Raw genomic sequence first — 12,481 nt, 5'->3', positions numbered from 1 at the left:
TATCATGAGCATTTTTTCTTAAAAACTTAAAAAGTATATTTAGGGTTGGCCAGATAAAATGAGAGTGGTTGCATGGGAATGGTTCATTTTGATCTATTAGTTGTTACCGTTTCCCTTTCCTTTGGGTAGAAATTGAAAAATTTAGGGAAAGGTGGTTTAAAAGCAATCGGAATAATAATCCAAGCTGGAGGAGGAGGAAGAAGAAAAGAGTATAGAAGTATAAGGCAACTGTCAAGTTGATTCATTGGCTGTGTTTGTCAGGGGGGAATAATGTCAATGCCTAGTTGTTTCTCTTTGGATCCAGATAAGTGAGAAAATAAATGATTTAGGAGCATTGGATTTTGCCTGGTGGGAGTTCACTGAACCAATAAAAATGGTTAGGGGAATTTTAAAAAGAATAAGTGTTAGGATAATGTTTAAGCATGCTCTTTCACCAATGGGGAAGTGTGCAAGTCCGTTCTTTTCCAGCTGTGAGGGCTTTTTCTCAGTCTTGTTTCATCTCTAGAAAAGTTGGCTTTTGTATCTTCAGTCCACTGACGATCCTTCATGTAATTTGTGAAGAAATAGCCATTTGTTTAGAAAAGTTGAAAAGCAAATAAAAACTTTTATCAGTAGCTGTGTTCTTATCTAAAAGATCACATAACCATTGTTTGTGATTATAGATGCTTAGGTATATGCTTGAACAGTTCCAGCAAGATGATATTTCAAAATAAATTAGTTGTGCAGCTCTCTGCATGTTAATTTCATTTCTTGTCTATTCGGCTAAAACTTAAAGTATATGGAAGAAAAGCAATGCATGAGTTTCTTCTTTTTTTGTTCTTTGATAACGGCTCTAGGACAGATTTAAATTTGGTTTCAAATTAAGATAGTTTACACTTACTATAAGCTTCAGTTAGAGTATTTGGTCGAACATTATATGTGAGTTCTTTGTCAGTCTCTGGATAAATGCTGTTTTATGCCTGCCATCCTTTTAATGAGCTAGCCATCTGAATTCCTATTAATTTTAATGGGGATTGAGTAAAGATACTGTGGCTAGAACAGTGAAAATCCAGCCTTAGTGGGAAAACCAAAAAATATAACTTCTCTACAATCACATTTATATATAAAAAAGGTTACTGTATAAGAACATAGTAAAAAATGATGGTCAAAAGAAAGATAAGCTGTTCTGTAATGTTAGCATATTTATGGACATGTTGAATATGAAGTAGTAATACACTTAATTGTGAGCTCTTTTTTCCAAGGTATTTATCTCATAAAGGTTTTCTAAACCTAACCTAAGAATAAAACAAATTACAGAACTAGATAGATTCAGTTTGTGTGTACTATGAGTGTTTATAATGACGTGGAATAAGATCATGAAATCTTTCACTAAATACTACCTTAGTGTAGGGATAAACATTAGCAGGACCTTTGACATGTGGTATGGAAGATGAATTCCAATGTGGTTAAGAACAGACGAACACTTTTAGAAGAAATGGGTAAAATTGTGCTTATAGAATGTTGAGATCTGAAGTCTCAGGAGAAGTAATTAGGGAATCTTGTGGACCTGTTAAAACGCTTAACCAATTCATAGCTGTCGTGATAAAATGTTACCAAAACAGACTGTTTCCAGGAACAATTCTATTGGTTTTAACCCATGAAACAGAAATCTAATACACTATTCAAATGAGACGATTTCTTTTGACTTAATAAGAATTAATGTTTGCCTTGCTATTGCGGTGCTTCCAGTTTTTACCTTCTGATATTATGCTTATTGATCAATATGAATGTTTTGGTCTATGACGATCCTGTCTTTGCAGCATCCATTTTCTATCTCGTCATGCCTCTGCCTGTCTGGGTGAATTGCTTTTTCCTCTCTGGGTGAATTGCCTCAAACCTGACCCTCTTCAACTTGCTGCTTGTACATATTCGCTTAATTCTCTGAATAGTCAATCATTTTAAATTTAATCTGACTCTCCATGGTGTTAACTATCCCACTCCACTTGATGTATGTAAATTTAATGAGCATGCTGTCTTGTAAAATCCACATCCATGAATGAAAATAGAGTCAGATGTTTGTAACTTGGTGGAATATGTGTCCATTCTGTTTGCCATTCTTCGCTCGATTGCTCCTCAGTGCTCTAACTAGTTGCATGTATGTGCAGGAAGTATTAAGATTATTTCACACCCTCACCTCAGTTTTGCCAAGAAAACATGGAAAGTAGTTATTTTTATTAGTATTTTGTCAGTCTAGGATGGAGTCAAGGTGTGTAAAATAAAGTAGCAAACTTCGGACTTTCTTGTTTGTGGAAATTTCTGGCCCCATCTAACACTTAGGAAGAATCCCTTGCAGTATTTTAAAAGCTGCTGACTTGACTATATTCCTTTCACTTGGCTACCAGGTCAGGGCTGCTATTGACCCATTTGGTATCTTCATTCAGTTTAGAGAAGGTATATTCCTTCATTCCTCTCTGTGCATCACAGAAACTCCCACAATTTGAGTGAAGTCTGTAAGATCTCAGCTCTGTTCACTCTTTGGCCAGATGCCACCCTGGTTCCAGGTCACTGAGGTTGAGTGTGATTCTGCTAGTGCTCCCTGGAAACATCGTGGATTTCAGCTTGGCCATGTTTGAATACCTGTGTTACTAGAACTGCCTAAAGAATCCATCTCTGGGGCTGGACCTTGTTTGTTCGTATTCTCAGCTAGGGATGTGAGTATTATCTCTAGCTCCAGCTCCATCCTTCAGAAAATGACCTCAGTTTCCTAGTTTGTCCCTAAACAGGAATAGCAAACTCTGTTTGGGAAAATTTGTTACATCTTACATATTTAACAAATATCAGAAAAGAAATCCACTGTGGTCTGTGCACTGTCAAAGTGGCAACGGGTGTAGAAAAGAGTTCTTTAAAAGGTTACCTGTGAAGGAGAATAAAGGAAGCCATATATAAAGGAGAGCTAGGTTTGAAGGAAGGTGCTTTTTCCTTTTAATTTTAATCCATTAAGGATTAACATGTTTATATATTGAGACCCAACCAACTGAGAACAATTTAGTGAGACAGAATTGAAAAAGGATAATTGATATGCAATGCCCTTTCAGGAGGTGAGAGGAAAGGAGATCCAGAGCATAAATGAACGGAATTATCTTTGGATGGATGCAAGAATTGATACAGAAAGATTAGTGTGCAAATAAATTGGTAATATGGGAAACGAGAAATTGAAAGTTTTCTTTTTACAGAGGAAATTGAAATTTGCTTACTGAAAATGATAGTAGAAATGGTAGTTTCATAGCTCTTGGGGAAGGGCAAGTTTGAAATAAATACTTTAGGGAATGTGAGAAGAAAAATGAGTTGGCTTTTCTGTAAATGTAGGAAATGATGATCCATAGAATTAACCTGCTTTAGGAGAACATGGAGGGGATCAAGAAATAGGTCTTATTGAGGTCAACACTATGGTGGTCCAGCAGTAGGACAAGTGAAAAGACAGAAAATGAGGGTCTGAGAATAGAGTCATGAGCATTACATGATGATACCTGAGGTAGAACCATTTTTAGATAATGAAAAGGTCTGGGTGTAGTCATGAAGACTGTGGTTGAGCAAAGTTGAAGTAAAGATTGCTGGTGGTGGAGAAGCTAAAGACTGGGTGGCAAGGCATGGGATGGGAGAGGAGTCAATACAAGTTGTTGGCAACATAAGTGATAAGTCCGATTGCATTAGCCCCAAAGGAAATGGGATTTTAGATGGAAATGGAGATAAATAATGGAATAAGAATGATGAGTGTAGATAGACCACAGTTCAAATAGCATAGGACTATGCTCAACTGAAAGAATTTCCCGAAGTCTCCATTCTCTCTTCAATATAGAGAAGCCGGTCCATACCTCCCATGGGTTATTAGTGACAGTTAATGTAGTAAGAGTGCTTATAAATGTTTAGCACGATGCCTGGAAGAACTTAACCACTATTTAGGAATACTAAATCTTGGTGAAAGATGTAGAAAGGCTTGTGGGAAGAATGAGGACAGTTTACAGAGCAGATTTGGAATGAAAAAGAAATTCGAACAGCTTGAATTTTGTTTTGGAAAATTCCAAAGAGTGCCTAATCTTTAGATTTGGAATGGAATTCTGATACCTATGTCTTTGTTAGTAGTCCCAGATATTTGTTTTGATAGTGTGTGTGTGTGTGTGTGTGTGTGTGTGTGTGTGTGTACTTCCTTCCCCTTAATCAAGTCTGTATTTACTGTAGCCAAGTATACTGCAAACTTGCTCTTTGTATTTAGTAGACTTAAAAATATTTTTTTTTAAGAATGAAGGATGTTCCACTTTTTTCATACTTTGAAAATTATTTTTATGACAGAAGTTTTATGAATATTTCAATTTAGTCTTAGAAAAGCTTTACTTGGAAGCAACCTTAGATTTATAGAAGGGTTGCAAAAAGAGCACAGACCATTCTTATATACCCTTCACCCTACTTCCTCAAATGTCAACACATTCTATAACTTGAGTTCAGTTATTAGAACTGAGAAATGTTGGTACACTACTAATGAAATTACATTATTGAGATTTTGCCAGTTTTTCTACTTGTGCTTTTTCTCTTCTAGGATCCAATCCAGGATCACACCTTGCATTTAGTTTACTCTGTATCCTTAGTCCCCTGCAATCAGTGACATTTCCTTATCTTTCCTGACCTTGATCCTTCTGAAGAATCCTTATTTTGAAAGCCCCTTGATCTGTGTTTCTTTTTGGCAGTATTTTTTTGTGTCTAAAATCTTTCGTTCCAGTCAGACTCCCACAGTAAAACAGCACAGTGGTTCAATTAAGGTGAAGTTTTTAATTAGAAAGTAATTAACTGAGAGAAAATTGGTTTTTGATATTGCCACTCCCAATTTCCCCAGGCAAAACTGTGGTTAAACATGTATATGAAGGTAGCACTGTAAATGAGTTAATTTATAATGTCTGTTAAGATATTAATAGAGCTTTAACGACAATACTCTTCAGACAAAGTTTTGATTTGGTAACTGCATAAATATTTTTGAGATCTATTCAGCTAAATATTGCCAGCTAATAAATATCTGTTTTGTAAGTGGGAAAACTTTAATGTCCTACCTACAAAATATTAACCTCATTCAAATTACTCATCTGGTTTTTTGTAATTATGAGTTCTGTATATTTCCTGTTTGGTGTTTATAATAGATATTTAATGAATTCCCTACATATATCTCAATACATTGATACATTGAAGTAAACCACATTTCAGGGGTCTCTTAAAATCTGTACCTGCACATCACTTTGTACCTATGCAGTGTAGTAGAGGGTCCCAACCTAGGTCCGAATGGAAGAGTTGGTTAATCCAGTGGTTTGTATTGCTTGTTGAGGCCATTGACATGAGTTTCTGTATTACTCAGTTCTGCTTAGAAATAAGCCTTATTAGAAAGTAAGTTATTTTCAAACAGTGTTGTGGATGCTGCTGGTGCCCCTCTAAGACCACCTTCATCAGGCTGGTGCATGCAGATTCCAGGTGGTAAGTGTTGGTTCCTCGTAGTTTATAGCTGCCCTATCTGGAGATTTGGGTTCCAGGGGCTAGGATCCTGTAGCTAATCCGCTGACTGATTCGGAGGGGTCAAACTGTTCTCTCCCTCTAGGTAGTACTGACAGCCATGCAGTTCAGGCTGAAGCAATATTTTCAAAAGTCTCTTTCCCCTGCTCTGTCTTGCTTTTCTTTATTCCCCTATCCTGAGGACATCCCCTCTGTTAGTCATCTGCACCAGGATCCTTGTCTCACACAGTACCTCTTGGGAACCTGACCAAAGACAGTAGGGCTACTGTATGATCATTTTGAGCAGATGGAAACTGAGTAACATGAAAATGGTTGACTTATTTGCAAGGGACCTCTTATAATTACCTGGAAACTGCCCTGGACTGGTAGTCTGGTCTCCCGGGCTTGTGTTTCTAATAGCCACCTCGCTAGGAAAAGTCATGCTATTTCTGTGAGCCTGTATTTTTTATCCTGTAACACATGGAGCTTAGACTATGTGATGCTCAAATTCTCACACTGAAGATTTTCCATTAAGGCAGGGGGCTATTAAATGAAGATGCTTGTTCTCCCCTGATTCCACCCCTCACCCCTAACTCTAGTTTTCTAGATAGCCCTCAGAGATGCTCAGCTTAGCTCCTCTGGAATTAAAGACACTGAAGGGATTCAGAGCAAGTTTCCCCAAACTGTTCCACTTTGGCATGTGGACTACTGGAGTTGAAGGCAACTGAGGCCTGGAGGGCTCAAGAGAAACTTTTTTGCCCTGTCTGAACCACCTAGAAGAATGTAAATTGAGAGTCTTTCCCAAAGCATTACTATGAGAGAAGTTTTATCTGAGTGACCCATCTGTATAGCAGAACAAATACCTAATTACCAAACCTCTTATTGCCCTGTGAATTGCCCTCCTCCCCTTGGAAACCCCAGGCTCCTATCCCATGCCTCAGCTCGGTATGGCATATAAACCTCATTTTACCTTTTGTCTTGGAATCTTTCTTGTATGTGGGGTTCTTGTATGTATGAATTAAATTTGATTTTTCTCCTGTTGATTAGCCTCATGCCAATTTAATTCCTAGTTTAACTAGAAGAACCTATGAAGGGTAGAAAGAAAGAACTTTTTTCTCCCCCTATCTAGATGTGCATTAGCTAGGAAAAAGCTTCCAATACATTTTTCAAGGACTTTGTGGACACCCACCCCCACCACCCGCCCCCTGCTGAAATTCAGCGCCAAAGTCCAATAGGGCTTTCTCCTTTCAGCCTTTTTCTTTGTGAGACAAAAATCTATTTTACAAATACTGCACTTTTTTTTATACACAAATATATATTTTTCCTTTTCATTGCTCCTATATATCCTTTTTTCCCTTTGTAAATGGCAGTTTCTTTTTCCAGTGCCATTGGTTTCTGGACATGCAGAGAATGACCACCTGTGAGTTACATGCCTAATGAGAAAGGTCTTTGGTACTATGTAGCTGATTCCAAACTTTCAGTGTCCTTCCTTCATTTTCCTTTTTGCTTTTATTTTTATTTCTTTTTACTTTTAGTTTTTTTTGAATTTTAGAGTGCAAGCAGGGGAGAGAGGCAGAGGGAGAGAGACTATTAAGCAGACTCCATGCTCAGCGTGGAGTGGACACGGGGATTGATCCCACGGCCCTGGGATGATGATCTGACCCGAAATCAAGAGTTGGACACTCAACTGACTGAGCCACCTAGTCTCCCCCCTTTTTGTTTTAAAACAGGGACTGTCATGAAGTGACTGCCGTATTTAGACAAGAGAGGTGGAATAAGATAGTGGAAAGAGGTTGGGAGAACCCTGAGTCTCTTCCTTAATTCCAAATATACCACTATTGTGTATGAGCTCCTGTCATCTTGAATATGCCTTTCCAAAAAGAAGGCAGTAAACTTTTTAAAAGTGTATATCTTAAAATTTTATTTTGATTTCAGCCACAACTAAAGGATTTTGTAATTTGTTAGCATTCTGTATTTACTACATATTTTAATTTGCTGGTGAAAGAGGCTGGGCCATGCTTGGCCATTAGAAAGAAAATAAAAATACAGTGAATAATTTAATACAGGGGTTCTCAGTACTCTTAAGTACCCTGCCTTTTTGTAACCAGTATTCCCATTACTTTCCCTGTAACTTCCCCATTACTTTCTTCCAACGAAATTCTATATAGGTAATATAAACTACCTACACTCATAATTTAAAAAATCCACTTAATACCTCACTGTAATAAATATTCAACATATATTTCAATATAAACAATTGGCCATGACTGCTGAAGAAGGTATAATAAAGTCATTCTTGAATCTTCACCTCGTGCACACAATAGCTATCGTGCAGGTTTTATGTAGCTGTGCTGTTCTAGTGATTCAAATACCACAAGCAGTGTTGTCCTGGGGTACCCAAATTTCAAAAATAGAGCACGGCTGATGATAAAGCTTATTTAAAAACAAACAACAAACAAAAACAACAACAAATACACCCAGTGGTACTATAACTTGCAGCTATATTAGAATATTAAATATTAAAATCACATAATGCAAAGTATTTCATCTGTAACAACTTACATATTAATGCCATTGTACATTTAATTCTATTGAGTTATTCTAGGCTTAAATAAAATTTTCTTTTTCAAGATGTGTGTCTCTCTCTGTGGGACACAAGACAAGTTTCTCATTGTGTAGGATTAGCCCATGTGTTGAAGAATGTCTAATATACCTTGATGAATACTGGTAGCTTCATCTCAAGTCACTGACGACCAGAATATCCCAAGACCTTTCTAAAATCTTAAGTGGTGTTAAGGCCTATTTAGAGTCCCAGGCTTGGGGGGGGGGGTGGAAAAAAAGGAACAAAACAAACCATTATTCACATAATAGGATATTTCTAACCTGAACAGCTGGGAGTGACATTACTAATTACTACCTTTTGTTAGAGTGTCAAGTTGAACAACTTCTAAGATCTTAAATATTTATATCAAGGTGAAATGAAGGAAATTTTGACTTTTAAGTGCTTGAAGGGATGGGTAGCCAAAAACTGAGTCAGCTAAAGGCATAAACTACAGTGTCTGATGAATTGTAGCACTCTTCTAAAACTTAGAATAAATTTAACCTGCTGGGCTCCACAGGTGATCTGAATTCTTGATTTTTATACACCTGTTTCTGAGAGGCTATGGAGTTGGTATACATTCAAGTGTGTTCTATTGTGTGTTACAAATAAGGGCTACTATCTGGAGGAAATCCATTTGAGCAGCCCTTTTTCAGCCATTTCTGTTATACTTTAGGCTCCTTTTCCATTACCAGAACGGCCTCTAATGAGGGCAACTTAACTGGTAGCAATTCTCATACTTACGTGGATAGTCTTGATTTGTATTTTTAGTTAGTATTAGACCTGTAGCGAGCTCCAGGTTACTTTAACCTTTGATTGGTGCTGTTGAGAAATGTTAGATTTTTAGGTGGTACTTCATTTTATGAGTGCAACTTTTATGTTATTTAGAACCTAGAATAAATTAAGTAGTTGGTATTTTTGGTAGGGGTAGAGAAGAGAAAACTAGAATGCTTTGCCTTTTGCTAGGCTCTCTACCAGGTATTTGATTCTATGAGCTTGTAGCTACAGAATCAGGAAAGTGCTTGCTTATTTATCTTTTAATTTTTATGATACATGGAACAGCTCTTTCAGAAATAGTGCAAGATAGCTTCAGGTGCACTGTTGTTTTTTTTTTTTTTTAAAGTACCTATATTTGTGTTTGTGTATTTAAAATGTGAATCCAGATGACCTTAAGAAAGGCAGAAATCTTCAACTGTCTAGTTACCTGTAATGATGAGAGTGTAATTTTACTAGCCTGTTGCGAATTTAAAAAGATTTTCTGGTGTTTTACCTGTTAAAATGATCTAGAACGTGTTTTTCTCTGTGTCTCCTGCTCTTTGCTTTCCTCCAGGCAGAACTACACGTAAATCATTCCAAAACAATTAATGCTGCCGTAGTCACAAATTATTGATTTTCCGTTGGTAGGGTATGTAGAATTGCTGCTCTACTTAGATTCTAAAATGAGGCTTTTTAATTGTGTTTTCCAGGAAGATATGAATTTAAATGAAGATAAGAAAGCACCATTGCGGGAAAAGGACTTCAGCATCAAAAAAGAAATGGTGATGCAGTACATTAATACTGCTTCCAAGACAGTAAGTAAAACTGTCAAGTTGAGAGATACTGCTGGAACGTGCTGCAGTGGGGAAAACAATGCGTTTGTCTAATGATGTGCTTAAGTTTGTGGGCAACTGGAATCAGAGGGCTTTTGAGTGTATAAAGGCACAAGTATTGGACGTTTGTTTAATTTGAAAATACTTCTTACAGCTTCTAAAGCTGCTGTGGTCCTTTAGCCCCTCACATTGGTGAGGAACACCGACTGGTTGGTTTACTGACTCCAAGACTTCTTTGCCTGTTAGTGGATTCAGATGGCTATTGATCTCTAATGTCACTTATACACCAGGATGATATTTGCATTACAGAAAAGTAAGACTGATGACATTCTAACTACGTAAATCAGTACACATAATAGTGGCTTAGAGGCATCTCTTTAATGCGAGTTTCCCTACGGATAAAATTATCTTGTAACAAATTATAAATGTAGACGTTGGAAGGAGCATTAAGCGTCCACTCAGCTGCCAGTTTTCTAGGGAAACATGAAATATGTGGGTGGAAGTAATGAGTAAATGTCTAAGGAACCATGACTGGTGCACAGAATCAATTATATTTATTTCGTGGGACAACAAATGAGCTTGACCAGTCATATAAAAATTGAATAAATGGATTCGATGAAATCTAGAAATGGAAGCTAATGAAGAAGCAATCAGAAAGACAGCAGAAAATGATTTTGGCTGAATTTAAAATAGAATTGGATTAGAGAAAAAATGACTTAACACACTGTACTTTTCACCGGATACTTTAACCAAAGACCAGGTTACAAGAATATAAGTTATTTATACTTTAACTCCATTTATCTCCTAGACCAGTCAGTGACTTGGAGGCCTTTGTTTGGGAAGACAGACTCAAGTGATGTTTAATTTTTAAACATGTCTCAGGTTTGGCATTCTGATGTTTAGTTGTTCAAATCACTGAGTACTATACTTTTTTTTTTGGCTCTCTATGTAGATGGGCACTGTATCCTGCTGTTGTGACAAAAATTGCTTTTTGTCCCTTAATGCTACCTGGACATCACAAATTAGAATTAGGGACTTAAGAGTCAGAGCACTTGTATTTCGGATGACTTATCATCCCTTTGATATTGGGCATCTTGTTTTACCTCTGATGCTCAATTTCCTCATCCTTAAGATGGGACTAATATCTGTATCATCAGCTTGTTGTTAGAATTAAATTGTTGATGCCGTGATTGGAACATAACTGGTTTTATAACTGGTGGCTGTCTCTTGTGGTAGCACTGGTGGTTGTGGCAATCGTTTCTTATTTTTTTCTTTGTGATTTGTTTGTTCTCGCTGTTGAAATCCTTATGCCATAATTACTGATGTACTTGGATTTATGTTTTTTAAACCTGTTTTTTTAATACATGAAATTTATTGTCACATTGGTTTCCATACAATACCCAGTGCTCATCCCAAAAGATGCCCTCCTCAATGCCCATCACCATCAACGCTCAGTTTGCTCTCAGTTTTCAAGAGTCTTTGGGAGAGAGCTTTGGCTCTCTCCCACTCTAACCTCATTTTTTTTTTCCTTACCCTCCCCCATGGGTTTCTGTCAAAGTTAATGGCAGCCTTTTAAAAAAAGTTTTTAATATTTACTTATTTTTGAGAGAGAATGGGACAACGTGAGCAGGGGAGGGGCAGAGAAGGTGAGCAGGGGAAGGGCAGAGAAGGTGAGCAGGGGAGGGGCAGAGAAGGTGAGCAGGGGAGGGGCAGAGAGAGAGAGGGAGACATAGAACCCAAAGCAGGCTCCAGGCTCCCAGCTGTCAGTACAGAGCCTGATGCGGGGCTCAAACCCACCAACCACGAGATCATGATCTGAGCCGAAGTTGGACGCTTAACCGACTAAGCCCCCCAGGTGCCCCGGATTTATGTTTGAAAATTCAAGTTGACTGTTAGTGAGTCCGTGTCACATTTATTAAGTGTCTGTATATCAGGCAATATTTTAGGCAATGGAGTTGAAGCACCAGGATGGTCAATCATTGTGGCCTACGGAGTAACATAGGATATACACAACAGAAACACACAAACGTATAATAAGTGAAATGTAATGTGGGAAAAACAGGGGGATTGGAGATAATACAACTGTTTTTTTTTAATTGAAATATAGTTAACACAGTGTTACATTAGTTGCAGATGTACAGTAGGATTTACCAGTTCTATACTCATTACAGTGCTCATTACAATAAGTGTACTCTTAATCCCCTTTATTTTACCCATCCCTTCACCCACCCTCCCTCTGACTGAACTGCTGCATAGAATGATCAGGGAAGACCCCCCTGTTAGGGAATTTTAAATCCAACAAGTATGAATTTACTTGATATAATTACAAGAGATACTATATTATTAGAATTGGTTTAGAAAACGTTGGTATAATAGTGCATTTTAGTTCTTGAATTTCAGATAACAAACAGACGTTTTAACAGAAGAACAAATCACTTTGAACTTCATTAGAGTGGATCTATTTCAGTTTGCATTCACTGATTTTAAACTTTAATCCTCTAATCGTTTTGGACTAAGGTTGGAATTTATTTACTAGAATTAGATAATTAGATTATCAGGATTGAAATAGATTAGTTATCTAAAGTATGATTAAAGCATTCACTCCTTTAATTAGTGCTGGGAGGATGGTGACTTTTCCTAGGAGGGTTCTGAATAATTTGGTGGGTGGTTAACATTGTAGGAAGTTCAAGCTGACCAGTCATCTACTTTTGCTCTGGAAGTAGAGACACATTAACTCTCACATACAGACTTTGTCATACCAGGGTATTTAGGTTAATGAGTACCAAAA

General features: G+C 37.3%; 1 protein-coding gene across 3 annotated transcripts in view; it reads left to right on the top strand.

The window, feature by feature from the left end:
- Positions 1-12,481, top strand: part of DIAPH3 (diaphanous related formin 3) — a 503,888-nt gene that overhangs the window by 57,551 nt on the left and 433,856 nt on the right. For all 3 annotated transcript variants that reach the window (XM_053216218.1, XM_053216210.1, XM_053216209.1), the window contains one exon: positions 9,571-9,675. In XM_053216218.1, the coding sequence (XP_053072193.1) occupies positions 9,571-9,675 (105 nt within the window). The remainder of the gene's footprint in view (positions 1-9,570; positions 9,676-12,481) is intronic.

Source organism: Acinonyx jubatus, chromosome A1 (genome assembly GCF_027475565.1).
Source record: "Acinonyx jubatus isolate Ajub_Pintada_27869175 chromosome A1, VMU_Ajub_asm_v1.0, whole genome shotgun sequence".
Taxonomy (NCBI): domain Eukaryota; kingdom Metazoa; phylum Chordata; class Mammalia; order Carnivora; family Felidae; genus Acinonyx; species Acinonyx jubatus.
The sequence above is the reverse complement of the archived record's forward strand: the minus strand, read 5'-3'. Positions and strand labels throughout refer to the sequence as shown.